Source organism: Danio rerio, chromosome 11 (assembly GCF_049306965.1).
Source record: "Danio rerio strain Tuebingen ecotype United States chromosome 11, GRCz12tu, whole genome shotgun sequence".
In the NCBI taxonomy this organism is placed as follows: Eukaryota; Metazoa; Chordata; class Actinopteri; order Cypriniformes; family Danionidae; genus Danio; species Danio rerio.
In genome coordinates, this window is record NC_133186.1 from 27,081,727 (window position 1) to 27,105,110 (window position 23,384).

Below are 23,384 nucleotides of genomic sequence, written 5' to 3' on the forward strand. Positions count from 1 at the left end.
CACATGTCTTAAATTAGCACACTTTAGTTTCTCTGCACTAGGAAACTAGATCAAAAGAAACATTACAGGTTTCTCAGAGGAACAGCATGACCCAAATTAGCTGCTTTACAGTTTTTTTGTTGTTGTTTAGGTCTCTAGATGTCACTTTCTATATGCAGTGTTCAGAACAGAGGTGAGGAAATTGGGAAATTTAGCTAAAAGTAAATGCGTATAAATGAAAGTGTGACCTTGAATGCATATCAGCCTGTTGTTGGAGACACCAAAACCAAAATATGACCTTTTAAAATGCATAATAGGGGCTATTTAATATTCTGTCATCTGTACAACTGTTGATGATTTGGAGCTTTTTGGACCAAAAAAAGCAAGTCTATAACAAGATGGAAGATCTTAATTTATTTTTCTATACAGAAGCCCTTTTCTGCAAATACATTAGACTTCTGATTTATTTTATGCCATGATTAAATGACTAGGTACGACAAACCAGTATGTTTATGACAATACATTAAAAATAAAATAACATATTTTTAAAAATAATTTTAAAAAACTGTTACAACATGCAGCATAAGGAGCTATTTTGTACAGTTCCAGTTTAATTGAAGTGAATGTGACCGAAAGGCCTGACACATTTAAAATAAAGTAAGGTGGATATCCTGTGTGTAGTAGTAGGAATATAGGTGAAGACTTTCCAGATCACAACTCTGGTTCCTCGACCATGGCTGTATCTGCTGATAGGATTATGTGTCTGCTGAGCCAGCGTTTCTGAGCATGCATTCTCACACATGGCGTATCTCACCGTGGCTTTGGCCTAATTCCCTTGATAACACATCCGTCAGATTACACTTAAGAGATTGACCGTGAAGCTTGGCCTAAAATTTGTAACTGTGGTTCTTTGTTGTTTTAAAGAGTTGGTTTTATTCCAATATAACTGCTTTTGTTTGGTAAACAATCACGGTCAGTATTGTCACATTAAATAATATGGGTTTTATTTGCATACTAAAATTAAAAAATTCTTTGTCTTCTCAGCGATGATTGGGTGGAAATCCTGGAGCCTCGTCTCAGAGAGTACATGTATGTGAATCTGACCACGGGAATATGTGGTTGGGACCCGCCCAAAAATGTATTAATCCGCCCAGCTGATCACAACCAATGGTGGGAACTTTTTGACCGTGTGACTGGCAGGTACTACTACTTCAACTCTGCTGGCAGTATCACAGTGTGGCATAGACCGCAGGGGGCGGATATTATCCCTCTGTCTTCCCTCCAGGCCATGAAACGCAACACAACGTTAGAACATAAAACTGATGAGGACACTAAGGAAAGGCAACATGGGAATCAGTCCACAGGCAGTCAAGATAGACGCACCCCATTACCACCCGTGGAGCCCTGCACTAAAGAGCCAGAATGTGCCAGCAAAGAGCCTAAAGAACCAGAAATGGACAACAGACAGAAGCCAGACATCCACGTTTCAGACATCAACAAAGACTCACTCAGGTAGGCCTCTTGGCTTTGTATGAATGTTATCTTGAGTCTAGCCGTTATGGTTCCTCCGAAATAACTGGCCTCAACCAGAGACCAATTATCTTTGAGTGCTGGAATATTACTCTGATTTTCCCTGACATTAAAGAAACATTCTTGGTTCAATACAAGTTATGCACAACTAGCAGCAATTGTGGCATAATGTTAATTGCCACAAAAAATATTTCAGCTCGTCATTTGTTTTCTTTTGGAAAAGAAAGGTTACAGCAAGGCACTTATAGTGTGGGTGAATGGGGCCAATTTTAGGAGGGTTAATTTTAGGCCTTTAACTTTAGGATTATAAGCACATTTCACACTACTATCATGTAAAAGTATAGTTTAGGTCTTGCGGTTGTACTGTGCTGTTGTATGGTACATTGTATGGATTTGCCCCATTCACATTCATTTTAAGCGTCTTGCTACTTGAGGCACAAATGTAAAGGTAATTTATCAGACCCCCGAGTTTTTCAAGGTTTTTTTTTTCTGCGACAAAAAATAACAGATTTTGTGGTGGTATTTCCTGGTACCTCAGGACATGCATTAGGGAAAAACTAGGGGGTCTGATTTATTGCTGTCGTAATCAACATTGTGCCACAAAGGCTGTCAACTGAGCTTAGCTTGTACTGCATTGAACAACCTTTAAATTTTGCTGGTCCACTTTTTTTGTTTCTGATGTGTTTGTAAGGCTGTCATTAAGATAAATTGCTGCCAAATGTGAAAAGTAGCATTTTTTTTTCTTTTTAAGTCTTATTATGGCGCGCTTAAATACAAGTTAACTTGTTTCTCTCAACTGCATAACCAGATTCCAGTCATGCCAGCTCTATTTCACCTGGCACTGGGCTGTGTCTCTATGATTTCAGTGCCTTAAGCTTTAACCTTCTACAATCCTTTGGCTATTCAGTCTTTCCTAAAACATTCTCTGAGCCCCACCAGATGAAAGCTGCTGGGGTCGGGACCCAACAAGAGCCAAACCATTGTGGTTTGAACATGACTGGACTTTCTCTCTTTCCCACAAAGAGAAAGCCACGGTATACATTATCCAGCCTATACAGCGGTTCTTTTTATTTCAGGGAAATGTTTAGCAGGGTCTTTTCATATCCAGCCATGGAAAAAGAGTTAATGGAGTCCAATATCTTAACAGCGGGATCCCAACTTGGGAGGATTTTGAAATATTGTGGCTCAAGCTTCTTGGTGAGCGGTGAGTGTTATGAAGAGCTGCCTTCTGTCTTCACATCAGACACGCATGACTGCTGTCTTTGGGAGGCCCTGCATTTTTAACCTTTTTGTAAAACTAGAAGGGCAACAAATTTTTGACCTTTAGGTAAAACTAGAAGGGCCAAACACTACTCAGCTCCCACTGACTGGCCTGCAATGTTTCAAACCTCGCAAGTAATATTACGGCTCTCTCGGGAATCCCACACGTCAAAGCCTCTCTTTATGGATGACTCACATTTTTCAAAGGTCATACGATGTACAAAACAATAGACAGCTGTGTGCCAGAGAGAATTAGAGGCCATATAGTTTCACACAAGCATTGTGCCCAATTTAGCTGTATGGTAATATCTTGTTTTCAAATAACTTTTGAGGGTTGTGAATAGGGCTGGGAGATAATAGTGAGTATTCATGATGTTGATTTCTGTTCAAAAGTTGGTGATCACTAAGATTGTTTTTCATTTTAAAGAGCATCATTTAATTTAGAAAACATTAAACTAGTTAAAAGTGAAATTTAAAAAGTTTGGTTTCAAATGAATGCTGCTAAATGAAAATCGTGACCAAATAAGAAAAAAGTTTTCAAAATGTATCTTGTAATTAAAATTATTCCATAAAAATTGCTTTACACTGAAGGAGTGAGGGAAAATATTCAGCTTTGCCATCACATGAAGTACAGTGTTTCCTCTTGGATTTTTTAGAGGCCTTTTACACAGATATTCCAACTACCTTTGACGTTATTTCAATGACAAAAGTCATGAGCACAGTATTACAAGGTATTAGGGGTGTGGGATTTGGGGAAAATATCTAATAGTGATTTTTTTATTTTAATTTTTTTGACATATTGTGATTTATTCGCGATTTAATTTTGTAGTCAAGATTCAGCTCAATAACTGTAAGTCATGGCAACAATTCTGTGAGAGCTCTTAAAAAATCTCTATTATCCCACTTGTTTGCGCTTTCCTATTTGTTTTCTTTTTTATTGTGGGCGTTCTGCATAGTTCGGTAGTGCAATTCTGATTGGGCAGAACAAAAATGTGCTCACTCAATTGGCTAGTAAGACTGTCACACACAGTGAGCATTTGATCTGGTAGGGGGAAATTAAATAACACATACAGGGGAAGTCAGAATTATTAGCCCCGCTGAATTATTAGCCCCCCTGTTTATTTTTTTACCCAATTTCTATTAAACTGACAGAAGATGTTTTTTAACACGTTTCTAAACATAATAGTTTTAATAACTCATCTCTAATAACTGATTTCTTTTATCTTTGCCATGATGACAGTAAATAATATTTTACTAGATATTTTTCTATTCAGCTTAGTGACATTTAAAGGCTTAACTAGGTTAACTAGCCAGATTAGGGTTATTAGGCAAATTATAATGGTGATTTTGTTTTGTAGACCATCAGAAAAAAATTAAGCTTAAAGGGGCTAATAATTTTGACCTTAATTTTTGTTTTTTTTAATTAAAAACTGCTTTTATTCTAGCTGAAAAAAAAACAAATAAGGCTTTCTCCAGATGAAAACAATATTATCAGACATGCTGTGAAAATGTCCTTGCTCTGTTAAACATAATTTGGGAAATATTTAAAAATAAAAAAAAAATCAAGGGGTGTTAATAATTCTGACATCAAATGTACATATTTAATATCGCAGCCTCTTGCGATTAACTAGTTGCAATGTTTCAAATTGTGATTCGATTTCGTTTAATCGCACAGTCCTAATGCAAATCTCTTTGCTGGCACACCGGTTTCCTCTGCACAAAACGTCTTGCATGCCCTCGAATATACACTCCTCTAGTGCAGATTTTCTTGTGTGCTTTCAAATAAACACTTCTGAAGTACGACTTTAGTGCGTTTATGTAACGAGCAACATTTATTCGATTTGCTGGGAGTATTTATGTATGTCTCCAATAGACCTACAGAACAGCACTGGTGCATCCTGAAGTAAAGGGAACCGGCTATAAACTTTAGCATGATAAAGTAATGTTATGCAGAACCACAGACCTTTATTTATGGATAAATTATAATTATGGAAACTGTGTTCATCATAACTGAAAGCTACACCATGTTTGCTGGCCTCACGCATCACACAGCGCTGTCAGTCAGTCAGCATGTTTAAACTTTTAAGTGTTAAACAAATAACGCACAGAACTACTACGATTACAGAAAAGTTCGCTCTGTTATAATTCACTTGCATTTGAATACGTCTTGATGTGATTAAATCCCAATAAAACCAAAAAACTGCAGAAACTGGTTTTGAATGAGAAGCTGTAATGTAGCTATGGCGGGAATGAATTTTGGTGTGGCTCCCTGCCATGGAGGAATGAATTTAGCGGAAACCATGAAGTATAATAAAATTTATTTTTTAATAATATGTTTTTACAATAATTCATTGGTCATTGTTGATATTTGGTTAAAATACTACAATTTTAAAAGCTTTGTTTTAAAAAGCTGGAGCAACGCATCGTATTCAAGCATTTTCTATCCCTGGAAAGAGGTTATTTTGGCTCCTATTGTCCTGTGTTTGCTTACTCCAGAATTAAGCAAGGTAATTTTGCTGAATTGCTGTGTAATTATTATTGATCTGTTGTGACACATGCTTTGTTATTGTTTCATACCTCAAGGGGAAGGAGTCTCCAGTAACGTTTTCCGCTGTTTGTCCATCTAAAAATAAAAGCTAGGGAGTGGTCATAAAATATCAGCCTGACAATGATCCAAATAGCACCATCTGTGTTATCATATGGTGTGTGTGGTACAAGCAGCTTCCCCTGATTGATGAACAAAGTACTAAATCTGGTAGTCATCACACCCTCCCGTCCAGGACGCAGTCATGGTACGGCTAAGCAGAGCTTGACCCTAGTCAGAGCGAACCCTGTAAACATGCACACCAAATCCCTGTAAACAAACACTAACACACTGGCACACACATACAATGCAATTTTGTTTAAATGATGGATGGGTTGCTGGGACGGGGGTGTTTCTGTGAAAGTTATTAAGTGTAGAAAAAAAGGGAAACTTGCTTTTTTCACATCTCTTCTAGAGATCACAAGGGGTTTTCAGCAGTGTCTGTGTGTTATCTAGCATTTGGTTGTTTAGTTGGTTACCATGGCGAGATGATTGGAGATTAGAGGACACCTCTGTTTTTCCTTAGCCTTGTGACGCAATGGTGTAACGTAACCCAGGGATGACCTGGGGAAGTTGTGAAGGGGTCATGAAATTCTTTTGTCCTACAGGCCGACCCCAGGCAGAGTGGCTGCTATAGGAGGACAAGGGTTTTAGTTAAGCACGCAAATCCCTGAGGACCAGCTGTTAGGCTTTCCCATAGCATGAATTGGAGCGGGATCTAAGACATTAAATTAACACCCAGCCTCATACAACCATCTCTTTGTAGTCAAATGATTTAAGAGACTTTCCTTTGATGGGATACAATCAAATTTGAATAGTATTTCATTGACATTTAGAGGACAAGGCAGATGCTTAAGCCAAGATACTGCAGGCAAATCTTCTTTCATGGATCAATTTTGAGATTTTAGGCTATTTGGGTTTCCATAAAGTAAAATGAAGTGTGTAATGATTGATACTTCACGCACTCAACGACCGCAAGTTTGCTTATGTAGTGGAAGGGGCGGAGCTATCAGCCGCACATGTTGAATAACTTTATTTATTTTGGATGGTGAAAGCAAAATTCTCCAACGAGAGTGATTATAGCGCCTCCCGATGGTGAATGCGGTTATACTCACGGCAGGTGTTATTTGATAATTCGGTCGTTTATTTCACTGTTTTGGCAACCGTCAAACGTCATTAGGGAAACGGTTGGAATTTCCGCTCAGTAAAAAAACATTAGAGTGCCATTTGGGTCGACACTACCTACATATACTATCCTGTTGAGTGTGTAAGTGCATAAGTACATAGTGCATGAGTGTATAGTGCACTATTTGAGACGCAGCTGTTGTGTACCTGGCTGTATATCTTATCAGCGAAAAGAAAGTGACACAAATTTATAATTTTGCTGCCTTCTGAGTGACCCAAAGGTTCATTCTGATTGGATAGTGAAAATAAAAAGGGATATTGGACTTTTTAGCCAAGTTAAGGGAAATGGCACTAGTCAGCTAATGTTATCTTTCCCAAAGACACATTTTAGATGCCATTTATCAAACTCAAGATAATGAACTGATTCTTTCACTAAAGTTAGACCTGTCATGATACAGAGTTTTGGTAATAAACCTTTAAGCGCTGAGTGCATCCCTAAACACAGCTGATTTGCCATAGTATTCACCAGTGCTATCCAGAAATGACTGTGGTTTGCTGTGAAGGTCATCAGTTCACCGCAGTGCAAACACAGACGAGTGATTTGCTGATGAATTGACTGATCTTCGCAGCTGTAAAATGCTCCATTGTCTGTGTATCTGAGTTTGCACTCAATGAAGAGCGGTTAACAGATACCCTTCAAGACCAGTCACAATCATTTCTGTTGAGCACCGGTAAATACTATGGCAAATCAGCTGTTTAGGAAGATACTCATCGTTGCTTAAGTGTCAGCGGGAAATGGGTGTTCTTAAAAGTTCAGTACAACAACAACACCATTACAGACAACACAAACGTGTTACAGATGACCGCATTGTTTTATCACTCACAGGGTTACATAGGCTGAAGCAGGGAAGCGTCTGCACAATGTTTACCTGGTGCCATGAACTGAAGCCTAGGAGGACACTTAAGCTTTTAATTGTTTCAATTAAACTTATCTGAATTATGTTGAAGTGATGTTTACACCAAATCTGCACTTTGAAATTGTGGCAACAGCTGGAGGTTTGTAATCCACAGAATGTTGTTGCAATGTTTACAGTGCTGATCCTATACTTCTGGGATTCTTCCCACAGCAGCCTCGCTTTAATTTTTTAAAATGGCAGCTGCATGAAATAAGGGTATACAGAATATCTTTGTGGGAAAGTATGAGAATGAATATTATTATTATTATTTTTTTTTCATTAAACTTTACATTGCACGTTTCTGTGTGAAATCAGTCCGGAATACAGGTAATGATGACAACAGGAATATTGCATAGATACCATTTATGGATGTTTCTAAAAGGCCTGAAACACGCTGTGTAACGGTGTAGTTGGATCCCAAAAGTGAAAGTTGCAAAAGAGAAGCAACACTTTTGATACCGGTCTTGTGCTCTTAGTTTTGCTTGTCATGCTCACGTGGTTTGTTTAATTGTGGGAATGTCTGGGAGGTAATAAATAGCTGAGATTGCAAGACTTTGAAAATGAATTATTTTGCAGATTATGGGCTATCGCGCATGTTTGGAGTGTAAAGGTCATCATTAATATCCTCAACTAGTATCGCTGCAGCAGCATCAGATTTCAGGAATGATTTGGCTTTTCTCATGCTTCCTTTAACAAACATACAAATATCGAAGCTGTAAATCTTTTGTGCCCACTGTCACACACATTTTGTGTTACCTCAGTCCTTTATTCTAAAAACTAGATTAGTGGCCTAACACAGATCGTCTATGAAAGTAGAGCAATTTCAACTGTCTTTTGTTTTATTTTAGTCATGCCTTTGGTGTTGCTTAAAATACATTAAGAACAGATTGCTGCCTTGATCTGCTGGCTCTGCTTTAAACGCATAGAAACTCTGAAAGTCTGGTGCAGGGCTAGTGTTTGTCTAAACCAGACAGGTTTTTCTGTTTTCTTAGTGTTTCTTGAACTTTAAAGTTAATAAAAGGGGTTTTTAACATTAGAATTCTTTACGTATTTACATTGACCAGAAGACTGCAGTGGATCTAACCTCAATTTTTATCAATAGCCACAGTCATCTCTTGTGAAAATGAGTACTTAAAACTAATCTCTGCATATTTTGGTCACACTTTTGTGGGCCCTATGTTCTGTACAGTATGTTCACTGTTCGTGAGAGAGGAGGCGGTTTTTACAGCTGTAACTAGAGCCGGGGATTCTCATGCTATCTGATTTCATATCAACAGATGTAGATTAGTGCTGAGATTCCAGAGCCACCTCATTGTCCATATGCTGAGCTGGCCCCCCTCTGACTGACTGTTCCGGAGGTTACAGGGAGCCCAATAACATATACAACATGGGCTCGGTATGCATGTGCTGCTATGGTTGAAAAACATTTTAAGAGTAAAGACTGGCAGATTAGATTTTTATTTATTTATTTTTATTTTATGGTAAAATTACTCTGCTAGTGTGGTTAATTCTTATAAATAGGAATACTGCCATCCGAATCTTGGTGGGCACCAAACTAGAGGATAAAGACTCTGAAAATGTCATTTTGGCCGGCCTCCAAACAAAGTAAAATATTTTTCAACTGAAATAATAATGCAATGTATGAATGCAATGCATCTAAACCAAACATGCCCAAACTAGGGCCCGCGAGCCTAAGTTGGCCCATGGTAATCTTTGATTGAAGTTTAATGAAGTTTGAAGGTTTCAAGATCATCAATTCAAATTTAATATAAACCTTTATTTGTTTGATTGTTTGTTTTATTGTTAAAAGCTGACTTACATTAAATGTTTCAATAAATGGTGCAAATGAATCAGATTTTGTTAAAATGTACTTTCTGTCACCCGACAATCCAGAGACTTTGGTGAGCAAATCAAGTTAAAAGCAAATTCTGCTTGACTAGTGTACTCAGCATTGAACTCCGCTGTGTTATAAAAGTGATTTTTATTTTTTATTTTTATTACTATAAGTTATGTTTTTAAAAGTTATACTGCATTAGATAATACAATTTAAAGTAATATTTTGTATTTGTTTTAAATTATTATAAAAAAAATTAGGAAATTACCCATGGCAACGTTAACGTAAAATAGTTTGCTGTATTTGCCTTTGGCCCATGGCTCTTGATGATATTTGGTTTTTGGCCCTTTCTTTTTTCTTGTCACTGCTTTTATGTTGCCCATTACAGTTCAATACAAGTGTCGAAAATGTGACTTGTTGAAGAAGAGATTTTCTTTTTTGGACCGTGTTTCTTATTTGAGATCTTTTTAGATTTTATACTTGGAACTCTTTAATATTTTTCAATAAAATAGCACCTCTCTTATAAAAATCCCATCACTTGTACAAACACACATCAAGCTTGTTTACCCCAGGACGCCATTACTGTTTTGAATGTTTAGTAAGTTCTATTACAAAGTATACATTATAAATGCTGCTTTTTTGTGTAGCACTTTTAGGGATATTCCTAACAAATAAAGCAAGGCGGGACTTGTGAAGGACAAATGTGAACACAACACACTCTAAATATTGTGAAACTTTGTAAATATATTAGGACCCCAAATGATTTCCACCCTGTTTGTTGTTTAGCTTTATTATTTTTAATAATTTGAATTAGGTTACTTAAGTCTTTTGAGAGCAGGGTGTGGGGGGAAAGGATGGGCCGGTCACGTGTGCGGTATGTGAAGTAGCTAGACTCTTTGGCTCAGTAATGAGAGGTGTTCAGCTGTCCCAAACAGCTGAGTCCTCTAGAGCTCAAGCCACTTCAAGTTTGCTTCATTGAGTAAAACGTGAGGAATTAACAGTTTATTCCAAGTTGATGAATTATTGTGAAATGGAAAGAATATTATATCCTATGAATGTATGCCACTGTTCAAAAGAATTGGATCACTTGTAATACTTTTGTTCAGGAGGTGTTAAATGTGTCAAGAGATTTATGCCTCTGATATGTCTCAAATATCTTGCAGTCACCAACCTTTCTTTAATACACAAGTCTTTCACATCTGTTCAGAAGATGATTATCAACTCTGAGTCATCTTTCAGGTGTTTGCTGTAGACCTCATTTCCTCTTCCTGTGTCCATACAATGAAAATAGCCTATTATATCAGTTTTCCTCTTTTGTTGGTAAAAGGCTTTGGCTGCATTGACATAATCTGTTTTGAAATACTGTTGAAAAGTCCAGTGCATTTTAAAATAATGAGAATAGACACATTTCACCCTCCAAAAACTCCTAATCTCTCGCCTCAGCTTGGGCTGTTAGACACCAGACAGCCTGGGACAATTTGATCTTCCCTGACTAGTTAACCTTATTTTCCACAGTGCCAAATTTAATTATCCAAAGCGGCTCTACAGAATTTTAACTCGCTTTTTAGTTATGCTGGCCTACTTCTTTATTTGTGCGTTGTCATAATGTGCATATTGAATTTGCTGAAGAAACCGACTGATGTCTGCAAACTGCCTTTTCAAAATGATCTTAGTATGTTACATTTAAGTTACAAAAAATACTGTCATGGAGCTTACCAACGCTATTTAAACAGTCTTTGCGCATTCGAGTGATCAGTGCAAGGAATGCCAGCGTTGTTTCTAATACCAACCAAATCAGCCTCCCATGACTAATCTCCCTCTGTCTGTTTCCCTCTTCCCCTCTCATTTTACTAGTTTTTGTCCTTTGGTGCTTTTATGCCCACATTGTACTTGTTCACCAGGGAAACATATGAAACAGTCACCAATACGTCATTTATTGGCACCAATCTTTAGCATCAGAAACTTGAGAGAGACAGCTAGACATGGTTGCCATAGTTATTTCTAGGGCTGGGCGATTATTGCAAAAAAAAAACAAAAGATCACTATATCATGTTTCAAATAATTTGATATAGATAATTATTAAATATTTTTTACCTATACATTTAGCAATAATAGGATTTTTTATTTAACCACTTTATTTTAATTTACCAACATTACTAAGGCAAATAGTTTTAACAGACAAAAACATAAACATGTAAACAAAATATCCGATCTCTTTATAATAAAATAAACATAAGTGTTTTTGATACTCTTAAACTTGATAAAGAAAATGTTACAAAGTGTGTGCAACTAAGGTAGATCAACATCTGTAAGGTGTGAATAATAATGCTACAGTAAACCTTAAACTCTGTAAACAAAACTAATTATGATAATCAAATCTGAGCGTTAAGTAAAATAACCAACCATACTCATTCAAATACATATTGAACATTAAAATTTGTGAAGTTAGATGACTACATGACCCCTATGCTAAAAACTCTTTTACATGGGTAGCTAGTGGTTGGAATCCACAAGAAAAGAAACCCAAAAGCCACTCTATCGACATCCCTACATCCTTATTTATTTACAATCTCCTCACTGCTGCAAGCCACCACACTTACTTTTGCATGTGTTATTATTCTGACCTGATGTGGCAAGCGCAAGCCTGTGCTTTCCTTGACCATTACACTGGGTTCCCCTGGCGTGTCTCGTGACCAAGCGACCATCAAGTGTTTTCTCAGAGGTTCACAGGTTTATGAAGAAAAGTAAAAATCACTGCAGTCAGTGTTTGTATGCTATGTGTTTTCTGAGGTAATTAGTCTGTCGTTATTATTGAAATATGTATTCCATACAAAGTGTGAGGCAGATTGGTGAGTTCTACTTGCATGAATCGCGCGGTGTGCTCGCCAAGTTCGGAAACATTTTGATGTTTTTAACTAGGTGTGTCTTTGAGCCAAAAAGTGTATCTTTATCTGTCAAAACGCAATTGGAGCCAATGTTATGTAGGAGTTGTGTAGCCTATTAATTATATAAATTCTATTAAAATGAAAACCAAAAAAAACTATTCATTGCATTTTTTGTTTGATAAAAATATACGTAAACGAAAAAAAAAATCAAAGGGTGGCTAGTTTGTATTATTGTGTCTTAATATTAGTAAAAATATGCTTAGCCTATTTAAGCTTAACGGTTATATACTGCGCACCACGTTACTGAACTCCAATATCTCTGAGGGAGATTATATTACTCGATAGACAACATTAATTTGAGAGATTTTAAAAAAGGAACAACGCGCAAATCGGCAACAAATAAATAATCTTGCCAGGGTATGCTGTGTGTAATCTGCCACTGACAGTGACATAAGACACCTATGCAGTGCCTGTCAACTGCCGCTTGTGTGAGAGAGCTCAAAGCTGGTATCGATATAACTAAAAAAGCAAGATCATATAGTTATAAATATTTCATAACAATACTTATCGAAATATTTATACATTTACATGTTGTTTATTGAGATTGTGTGATCTGTATAGGCTGTCTGATCTTTATAGAAAATGTAAACTGACACGCGTGCGGTAATGTTAGCTCTGACGACGCGCTTTTATTTAGCCTGTAGTCTTTAGATTTTTTATGTCATGTTTCATTTCTTAACATTTCTTTCTTTTTTTTATTTATAGTTTATATATAAAATGAGTGCTAGCTTGTTTAGTTGTGATCATTATGCAAGGATCATATTTCATATTCGGTTTATTCTTCAATAGCCTATAGATTTGTTAATAATGTATTTTAAAAACGGATTGTTCATTAGGACTAAGCTATTAATATATAATGCATTAGGCTAATTAATACATTAAGAAATTGAAGTCAGGTAGGAAAACAATAGACAACCAAATATGTTCCTCCTGTTGACAAATGTAACCAAAAAGTACCTTTGAGTGTGCGCAACAAGCTGCACATCTGAGAGTGTGTTCAGCACGATGGGGAACATAGTGAGCCCCACAAGATCCCATCTTTAGCCAGAGATGGTCAACATATTAGCCAGGATTCCTGGCAAAGAACATGTAAACCTTATTGTTATTAAATGCCAGTTTACAGTGTTTTTGTTTATTTCTTTTTTTTTTTAAAGACTTTGTCGACCTGTAATTTTTGTAATGTCATTTTGTTCATTTAGTTTTTCTTTTAAATTTTTTTCTTGTTCATTCGTTTAATCTTATTTAAATGTTTGCAATTTAATTATTTATCTTTCTATTGTGTTTTCTTATTCGTTGGAAAAACATTCTAACATTCACCACATTCGTCCATTTAAACAATTGCTGCAAAACTGAAATTGATATTGTTCGCACGCAATTATAAGCTATTTAAACGCAAAAAGAAAAGAGGAAACCCCCACCCCCTCGGTGATACGGGTATTACCGGTGTTCTCACATGTCGATTAACCGGTGGGAAAATTTTCTCATGTTCACAACCCTACCTGTAACTATGTTCTTGATGCCAGTTAGATGTCAGAGTGCGGCACCAAAAGGCCTCAGGGCATTATGTAAACTTACTGTTTTCATGACCTGTTTAAACATGTTTTGAGTTTTACTGGTGTCTTTAGCAGGTCGCATACTGGAAGCACCGCTCGGCGGCGCGCCGTGCAGCGCCACGCAAAACCATGCATTTTGGAAATCTAAACATAGGTTTCTATCAGGATACACACACTGGCGCCGCAAGTCAGCACACCAGAAGTGCTGAGCGGTGCTTCTGGTGTGCGACCTGCTTTTGTCTATAAGAGATAAATATCACATATGTTCTGCTTAATTATTGACAAATTACTGTAAGTATGTGTTGTCCATTCAAGCCATGTTCTCACATTATTTATTAGTAATTAATGAAATATTGATTTTGTTGCATGGGTGCCTAAACATCCTTCGTAGCTCTTTGATCAGTACTGTACGTTAGTTGATTATTTGCATTTCCGAGGAATGTTCACAAGTACAGCGATTAAGCTGGGGCTAAATTTACATCCGCATTAGTATTTCCTCTTTAGGTTGTGTACTCTTGTCCTTTGAACTCCTTAACAGCCATTCCCTGTGACAGGAAATCGAGCTGCCGACTTCCACACATCGGCAGAACTCGTAAAACAACAGCCCATTGAATCCACGGCCCTTACATAAACATCTCTCCGTAGATGTTCAGTGTCCCATGTTTGAGACCTAAATCTACATTACAGATCATTTTCATTGTTGCCTGTATAGTATAAGCTAAATTTCAATGGAAAGAGCAGCTACTTGTTTACAATCTTCTCTTTGGTGGGTAACAACATCCCCTTCATCACCAGCTTGAGAAAACCAACACCATTTAAGCTGTGTGATTCAAGTGTCAAGTCTCTCAATCAGTGTGACAGACTTTGAACATTGTTGATTGTTGTGTTGTCACGTCTGACAGTCTTTACAATGGCCTTGGGGCTCTGCCAGATGGCTGACTTTCAGTCTTCCTATATGCTGTACCTGTCTGGCATTTCAAAGAGTTGCTTACCTTCAAATATGTGAGAAATGAATTTGATAAGAAAAGGAAGCAATTCTACCTGGAGGTAAAACGCCACAGCAAATTGAAGGGAAAGGAAGTAATTTCCTCACGTGTTGTTTCCAAACGCAACAATGGATCGTCATAGTGTAATGGCTGAATAAAAGTTTACCTACAGGCTGACATAACTCTCCTATTTCTTACTCGAGATAGACCCGGTAGATCTGTTTGTTTATATAGATTATTGAGGTGAAAGAGGAAGCAAAACCAGACCAGACTTTAGAAACTTTACTTTTGAAGTGACTCATGAGAATTCCCCTTAGAGGTCGCCTGATCAGTTTTTAGTAGAGGATTTCTTGGGGGTTTTTGTGGTGTCCAGTTGTGTGCATAAACTCTCTGTAGTGTGAAAGTAAATCACTTGTGGATGTCTAAGTACAGAACAGAGTTTGTCTTCTTGCACAGTAACGGTAATTTAAATCTTTATTACTACTGCTGCTACTATTTTACTAATTGTGTTGTGAATTGTGTTGAGTATGTTTGTGGAATTTGATTAGTCGCCTGATATTATCATATCTTTTGGTTTGTCCTAAGTATGAACCACTGTTTAGGACCACTGAAGCTGTGGGAGTTGTCTCATTTACAAACGACTACAGATCAGCTTAGTGACAATAATATGTTGTAGATAAACCCTCAAACTAGAACAATTCAAGGAACCGCATTCATTTCCAGCACAAAACTGATTTAAACTCAAACATTGTAGTGTTTTAAAATCTATTTCAGTTGAACAATCATGGTTTTGTTTTCCTGACAATGGCGTTATGTACGTTTAAATAGACATTCTGTACTCTACACAGACCTTTAATTACATTAAATTGCTGAGAATTTAGCTAGATTAGTCTGGATGGTGAAGAGTACAATGAAGATTGGAGTTTTGGACTCGCAAAGATGATTGGTTTTGGTTTCCTAGGGTAGCTTTTTAACAGTTACTTGTACTTGTTTTTACTGCTGCTCCATGTATTTGTGTTGCATTTCTCTCACATTCTCGTTTTGAAAAACTAAAATACATTTCTTTGACAACAGGCAAGAGCAAAGAGACTCATCTCAGAAGTGGCAGCCCTCTCCTGGATCTAAAGCCGCCATGTTGGTAAAGGTCAGCAGCATCGGCAGGAGCCAGACTAGAGAAACCAGAGGAACTTCTCTTCATCTCCCACAAAGCAAAGCCAGTGATCACAGAGCCTGCACACTCGCTCCTAGCAGTGGCAAACCTGTTACAGAATACAAATTTAAATGCACAACCACACCAGGTGGAAAGATAGCTGCGGACTCAAGGCAGGCCCACCATTTGAGAAAGGCGACCAATGGTATCTTCTGCCTGGTGACCTCTGGGGACTGTGCAACCTCTTCTCTACGACCACAGTCCAGTTCGTCTAGACCAGTCTCTCCTCAGTATGGAGCAACTGCACGGTTTTATAATGACCCATCATCCGATTGCCCAATTTATGATGAGCCTCCAGTAGATATGGAGGTTGAAGGTGCTCACCTACACAACGGCCTCTCCAGACACAGCCTCCAGAAGATGAAACTCCTTCAGCATCCAGCTCAACCTCACACCAGCTCCAGACACAAGAGGAACCCCTCTGATTATAGTCCGGCAGGCTTGGAGTGTATCAAGCATATGGTGAATGTAGATCCCAAACAAGGGCTGCTTTCCTCGTCACCGGTCCCTTCTCCCAGCCCCTCTCCAACCTCCGCATGTGAATCTCTCCTTCTTCCAAGGTGTCACCCGAAGGAGCCCACCAGTCTGGAGAAGAAGCAGTCATTGAGGATCCTAGAAGCAAGTGTGCTCAGAGCTATGGAAGTGCACCACAGCCGACAGGGCAGCCAGGGATCTCAGGACTATTCAACACCACCTCCTCCTGCTGTTAGCTACCAGGACTCTGGTTACTCAACTGGTCCATCTCCCAGCATTCGGAGAAAAAGCAGGAGGAGAATAGCCCAGGGTCGCCCAGGCTCTGTGGGCAGCACTGGGGAGCTCACTGCTTTAAATGAGCGTCTCATGGAAGAGATGAGGGAGGTGGTCAGTCGCTCAAACACAATGCGGGAGACCAAAACCAGTCTGGACTCTGAGATGTCAGAAAGCTCTTCCTCTCAGCGCACACACAGCGTGGGACAGTGCTCCTCCAGGGAGGATGTTGCATCTTGCAGCAAGTCACTAAACAGGACAAATAACAATCCTAGTATGGCCTTCACACCTCTGGATATTCCAGGAAGACAGAAGCGGACTTATGAAAAAGTGGACACGCTTGAAGAGAGTTATTTGTCTTTGCCAGAGACTTCTGGACCCCCCTCACAGGTACTGCATAGATTCTCTGTTTGACTCCTTATAATCAGGTTGAATAATTTGACATATCATGAAATAAAAATTAACAATACGTTTGTTTAAAAAAAAAAGTGAATGCCTTTATATTTTACACAAATGACTGCAAGTTATTAGAGCCATAAACAGCATTCAAACCCATTTTTAATGGGTTTTTTAACTCAGTTTAGCATAGATTGTTGAATGGGATTAGACCATTATCATCTCACTCAGAAAATACCAAAAAGTTTCAATAATTTTTCTATTTAAAGCTTGACTTTTCTGTAGTTAAATTGTGTATTAAGACAGAATGAAAGTTGATATTTTCTAGGCAGAATTATTCTCCCATTCCAGCATAATAATCAAGGGACTTTGCTCCCGTATCATGGCTACAGCATGCCCAATGATAATCTTGCAACCTTGAAGACATTTGTGAGAGACTCTTTTTTTTTTCAGGTGCTGCATAATATCATTGAGCCTCCAATTATTTATTTTTCATTAGTAGTACAAGCTTTAAATAGGAAAAATAGTGAAACTGACCATTTTTTTGATTGAGATGCTAATGGTCTAATCTGATTCAATTAACTATGCTAAGCTAAGCTAAAAGTGCTCCCACCAGACACGGAGATTGGTTTAAAGAATTAAAAAAGGGTTTAACTCAATTGTTTAACTCTAGGTGAGATGTAAAATGAGCCTGTTTTTAAAAGAAAGTGGAGTGTTACGTGTTAAGGCGTTACACATTATGAATTAATAAACAACTGGTATATTTATAAATAATTATTTTGAAAATAACTAACATAAAAAAAATTCAATCTTATCGGAAAATTTTACAGATGCTCTTATGGTAAACTATCAGTTTCATATTAGGAACTTAACATTTACACATCCTCCACGGGAGTAGCTTTTACCTTGTTATTTTATAGCATTGCTGTCTCATGTGTATGTACTTCTGGCATGGTGTTTTTTCCACAGATCTTGCGTTTCAGGATCATTAAAAACCAGACGTCGTATTTGTTTAATCTCTACATGGGACTGTTGGGAGAGGGCTTTGTTTTGGTTGAAGTTTTTCATGGCTGTCGGATTTTATTTTTTTTTTAAGCACAGCCTTTATTAGAAACACATTACTGTGTACACCTTACACCACCAATTTTAACATAGTAGCGCAGTAAAATATCAATCTTGTAGTTATTTCAGTCGAAAACATAAATCTCAATGAGGCAACAGGCAGTATAACAATATCTTTCACTTGTGTATTCAACGTTGCAGTCAGGCAAGTTAGAGGCTATTCCCCAGCGGCACATGATTCTAGTTAAGGGCAATGATTTCACTCAAAGGAACGGTTACTGCCGCTTTGACCCGTAGCAAAGCTGTAATCTGTCCTCCCTCAGTGATGAATTCTATCTGCATTGTTCAATAGCCCGGCGCCCAGAGGGCCGAACTTCTCAAATGCCTTCAAGGATTCATGACTAGGGTTTCGATCCAAATCAGCTTTGGAAACATGAAAGGGATTATTTCAGGGCTTTGAGACTTACAGGTGCTGATCGTTGCAAATGTTTTCTTTACCCATTTAAAAAGAGGCGATGATATCTACTCCGTCTCGCCCACCTCTTTCCCTCCCGCCATCCTCTGGTACAAATCCAGCAGCGGTCTGCCAGGGTAAAGGGTAAAATGCCAGAACGTAGCAGAGCTGCAAAACATGACGCCTATTGAGCAGGAAGGATGGCTGCTGTGGCCCATATGGTAGTATTGCTGGCACAGACGGGACAGTTGGGTCCTGGTCAGGCGTGGTCAGTGTATCAACCAATTGTGTGTCTAGGGTGCAGCCGATAGGGGTTTGCTACCTGCTGGGGATTGTTCCATACGCTGATGACATCATAGGTCAACTCATTCCCTAGTGTATAAGAGATATCACCACATTGGCATTTTAACATGCTACTGACCAAAACCTTTGGCAGATAAGAGTGAATATAAGATATTTGATATTTCTTGTGGCCTTTAGTCATGGGACAATAACCGTTTTTAAGGTATACCATGGTTTGAAAAAGTCAAGGTTTTAAAACCTTCCAGAATTTTCAACTATAACATTCCTAGAGTATATGTAAGATTTATTTATTTTTTTTATATTTTTTTAGGACAATGGTATCTCCAGCAGAAAAGATATCCAATTTGCAATTACAAATTAAATTGTAAAGAAATCTGTGTTTGAAATGAAGACAGCAGAAGTCAATGATTGATTTGAATTATTTAGCCTGACATGTTTACTACTCTAAAATATTATTAATGTTTCTCAAAATAAAATATATTGTGTTCAAAGGGGAAACAAGTTTTTGTTTATAACCCAAACATTTTAAAAGAGCATATATTTTAGAGAACTAATCACAATACTGTGAAACTTAGATATTTTTATACAAGGTTACCATATCTTTAGAATCTTATACCAGCCCATGCCTAGTGGTCTTCTGGTTTTAGTTGGACTAATGGTGAATCCAAACATAATAGTGGTGTTATAATACACCAAACAAACAAAATGTAAAAACTAGTTTTCACCAAAATATCAAAACCGTTACTGCGTTTTTTTGTGTAATCAAGTATTTTACAGCACTTTAGAAATACTCATAAATGTCTCTCTCAGTATTTTCAAACCATTATGTTTGGTTTACCAAAATCACACAAGTGGCAACTTCACATGTCACATTCATAATGGAGATATGTTACATCCATAATGGAGCTTTTTACTCATTAATGCAAAAAAAAGTTAAATAAAATCAGTTGTTTTTGTTTTATAGAGAGAACTCTTTATTTGTCTATTTATCTTTATTTCTCTATTTCTATTTCTTTTGGGTCATGCAGTTTAATACATAGAATTTCTACAAAGTATTTTGTATACTGTAAACTTGCGTACTTTTTTGGTCACATCCATAACACATGTTTATTTCCCTCCTTTAAGATGTATAATATGTATACAGATTGATATTTTTTTCGCTCCTATAACTATGTGGTCAGTTGTTTTGTAAAATAGAAACAGATATTTCAATATAATGTTAACATATACTTTCTCTGTGAATTTATGTTTTGAGATTTTAGTGCAAATGTCACATCCATTAGGCTGGAATAGCTCATATATACTGGGAAAGGTCCACAAGCCGGTATTCGAACTTGGGACGCCCGGAGTGCTGTCACACCAAATGTCGGTGCACTGACCACAGGGCTATAATGCCAAAAATTTTTGCCCTATTTGAACAGGGTGTCCGCAGGGTCTTAAAAAGTATTAAAAAGTCTTAAATGTTATGCTTAAATGTAGGGTATTAAATGTATATTAGTTTTGATTGTGCAGTGTAAGGTTGTAAACTAAAGTTTGTCTGAATTTAATCTGCTAATATCAAGATGCTGTGTAGTTTATGCAGTCAATGAAATCCTACTAGATTTAACATCATGCTGGTTTGTTTACTGTAGTAACCAAGACAAAACCAATATTTCCAGCAGTTCTATAGACACTTAGCTAGATTTAATAGATTTCTATTCAGTATATGGATAATGTTTTAGTTTTGGATTAATTTCTTTCATTAATATTTAGTAAATATACTAAAAGGTAGAATCTCGCCAGGTTTTCTGTTTGAAGCCTAAAGTGCTTATATGGTTTTTAAAAATGTATGGACAGAGTCTTTAAAAAGGCCTTAAAAACTATTGAATTTCACTCTCTGATTCCTGTATAAAATCTGTTGAATGACCTCTAGGAATTATGTCATTTTGACCAACAGTGTCCTACATTTTATATATTTGGTATAAAAGTAAAGTTGGCAAACACATCGTGTCTGGTTTTTGTACAGGAATACAGCTTTCAGTACAGCTAGAGAGGCAATGACTGCATAAGGGACCTTCTTACAGGACAAAATTCCTCCAGGGATCAAAATGAGGCCATTGCTGGATATGCACTATTTTTTAGAGACATGGAAGGAGAAATGACTTGCTGTAGAAGTTTTCATGTCAGTGATTGGTCACACTTCATCTATAGTGAATTGGAATTCTTTATCTGTGGAGTTGAAACATTTTAGGGGACAGATCCTGCAGTTATAGCAGAGCAGAACATAGGGATGGAGACAGTTAAGTTCATTGAAAAGCAGTTTAAGAATCTCACGGTGTGTTGAAACAAGCTATTTTATGAATATTACCCTTTCATCTTGTTTCTCCTTATTTGCAGGCTGGAACTGTAGAGCCAAAGGCTCAGTTGGACAGCAGAAAGAAAGGTATAGTAGACAACAGAACGGGTTCCCTTGGCCCTCATCGTCACATAGCCAGCGAGACCAATTTACAGGGAGGTGATGGTGCTACCTACCAGCTTTCCTACGCCACCCTCCGTCAGCCTCCACCCCCAGACACCAGCATGACAGACTGGGCCAGCAAACACTTGAACATGCACACCCAGGGCCTTTTCCGGCGCAAAGTCTCTATTGCCAACATGCTGTCCTGGAATCGCGGCTCCATCAAGAAGCCCATGCTGATGACCAATGACCGCACTGTCCGCAAAGAAGCCTGCGAAATGTTTAAGTTGGTCCAGGCTTACATGGGGGACCGACCTTCACGTCTAGACCGCCGCCATGCAGCTCTCCTCATAGTCACTAAGTGCTGGGGCATGCAGGGCCTGAGGGACGAGCTCTACGTCCAGCTGGTAAGGCAGACCACAGGAAACACCAGCCCGCGAAGCCTGGCTGCAGGCTGGGAGCTCATGGCTGTGTGTCTGGCCTTCTTCGCTCCTTCACCCAAGTTCTGCTGCTACCTGGAAGGATACATTCAGCGGCACATAGAGCCAACCAATGACAAGAAAAGTGAGTTTGATTTTTTTATTTAAACCATATAGAAAATATTAATCATGCTAGTTGGTGTGTCTGCTAGGCTACAGAGAAAAAGTCATTCACACAGGACACATTCTTGTGCACTATGACAGCAACACAAAAACAAACACAAGGCCTCAAGAGGGATTTTTCTTACTTGTTGCGGAATTTTAGCAATGCATAGAACATATCCTCTTCACAGATCTGAATGGACATACAAGTGTTAAATTCTTTTTTTCAGGAGTTAATTTGACCAAAAAAAATTGTAAACACTTAGAAAGGATTTCTGTCTTAAGAAGACTGGAATAAACATATTTTAAAAAGGACATGTATATTCAATTTGAATATATATAGTATATTTCAAATAGTAACTGTTTTTACTGTATATTTATATTAGAGCTGAGCCAATAAACAATATTATATTGAATCACAATAAAATTCATGTCAATAACAATGATAAGCTCTGAACATTTTTACTATTGATCTAAAAGCCAATCACAAAACCGAAATGTGCAACAATGAGAATCTAAAAGTGTGTTAATATTAGAGATGTACTGAATTTTTGACCAGCGAAAAATGTATTGGCCAAAGATGTTATGCCGCTTAATGGACCCTTTAATGTTTGTGGCTTCAGTCATTGTTGGGGTACTTTTTAAAATCCTGAGGCATTAACAACTCATATTAAAATATCGATCTTTATGCCGTATCGCCCAGCCCTAATGTATTTTATATTATATTGTACAGGGTGATTCAAAAGGAATACCACAACTTTGAAAATCTGTATTTATTCAAAGAAACATGATGGAACCTTAGTCCTTAATCAATGTAAAGAGTACTTAAAGTGTTTTTTTAGTAGAAAACAAGTTCATAGATGTTCAATATGACACTCGAGACAAGTGACATCAAACCAAAAGTCTTGGTATTCATTTTGGATCGCCCTGTATATACAGTTGAAATCAAAATTATTAGCCCCCCTGAATTATTATCCCCCCTGTTTATTTTTTTCCCCAATTTCTGTTTAACAGAGAGAAGATTTCTTCAACACATTTCTAGACATAATAGTTCACATAACTCATCTCTAATAACTGATTTATTTTATCTTTGCCATGCAGACATTAAATAATATTTGACTAGATATTTTTCAGGACACTACTATACAGCTTAAAGTGACATTTTAAAGGCTGAACTAGGTTAATTAGGTTAACTTGGCAGGTTAGGGTATTTAGGCAAGTTATTGTATAACGATGGTTTGTTCTGTAGACTATCGAAAAAATATAAAGCTTAAAGGGGCTAATAATTTTGACCTTAATGTTAAAAACTGCTGTTATTCTAGCCGAAATAAAACAAATAAGACTTTCTCCAGAAGAAAAATTATTATCAGACATACTGTGAAAATTTCATTTCTCTTTTAAACATAATTTGGGAAATATTTCAATTAGAAAAAAATATATAA

General features: G+C 37.5%; 1 protein-coding gene across 3 annotated transcripts in view; it reads left to right on the top strand.

The window, feature by feature from the left end:
* The window catches only part of arhgap46a (Rho GTPase activating protein 46a), a 47,840-nt gene that overhangs the window by 15,819 nt on the left and 8,637 nt on the right, over positions 1-23,384 (top strand). The window contains exons 2-5 of one of the 3 annotated variants that reach the window (XM_005169287.6): positions 1,024-1,179; positions 1,265-1,491; positions 15,827-17,099; positions 21,301-21,925. In XM_005169287.6, coding sequence (XP_005169344.2) covers positions 1,268-1,491; positions 15,827-17,099; positions 21,301-21,925 — 2,122 coding nt within the window. In that variant the 5' untranslated portion in view covers positions 1,024-1,179; positions 1,265-1,267. 3 annotated transcript variants of the gene reach the window in all.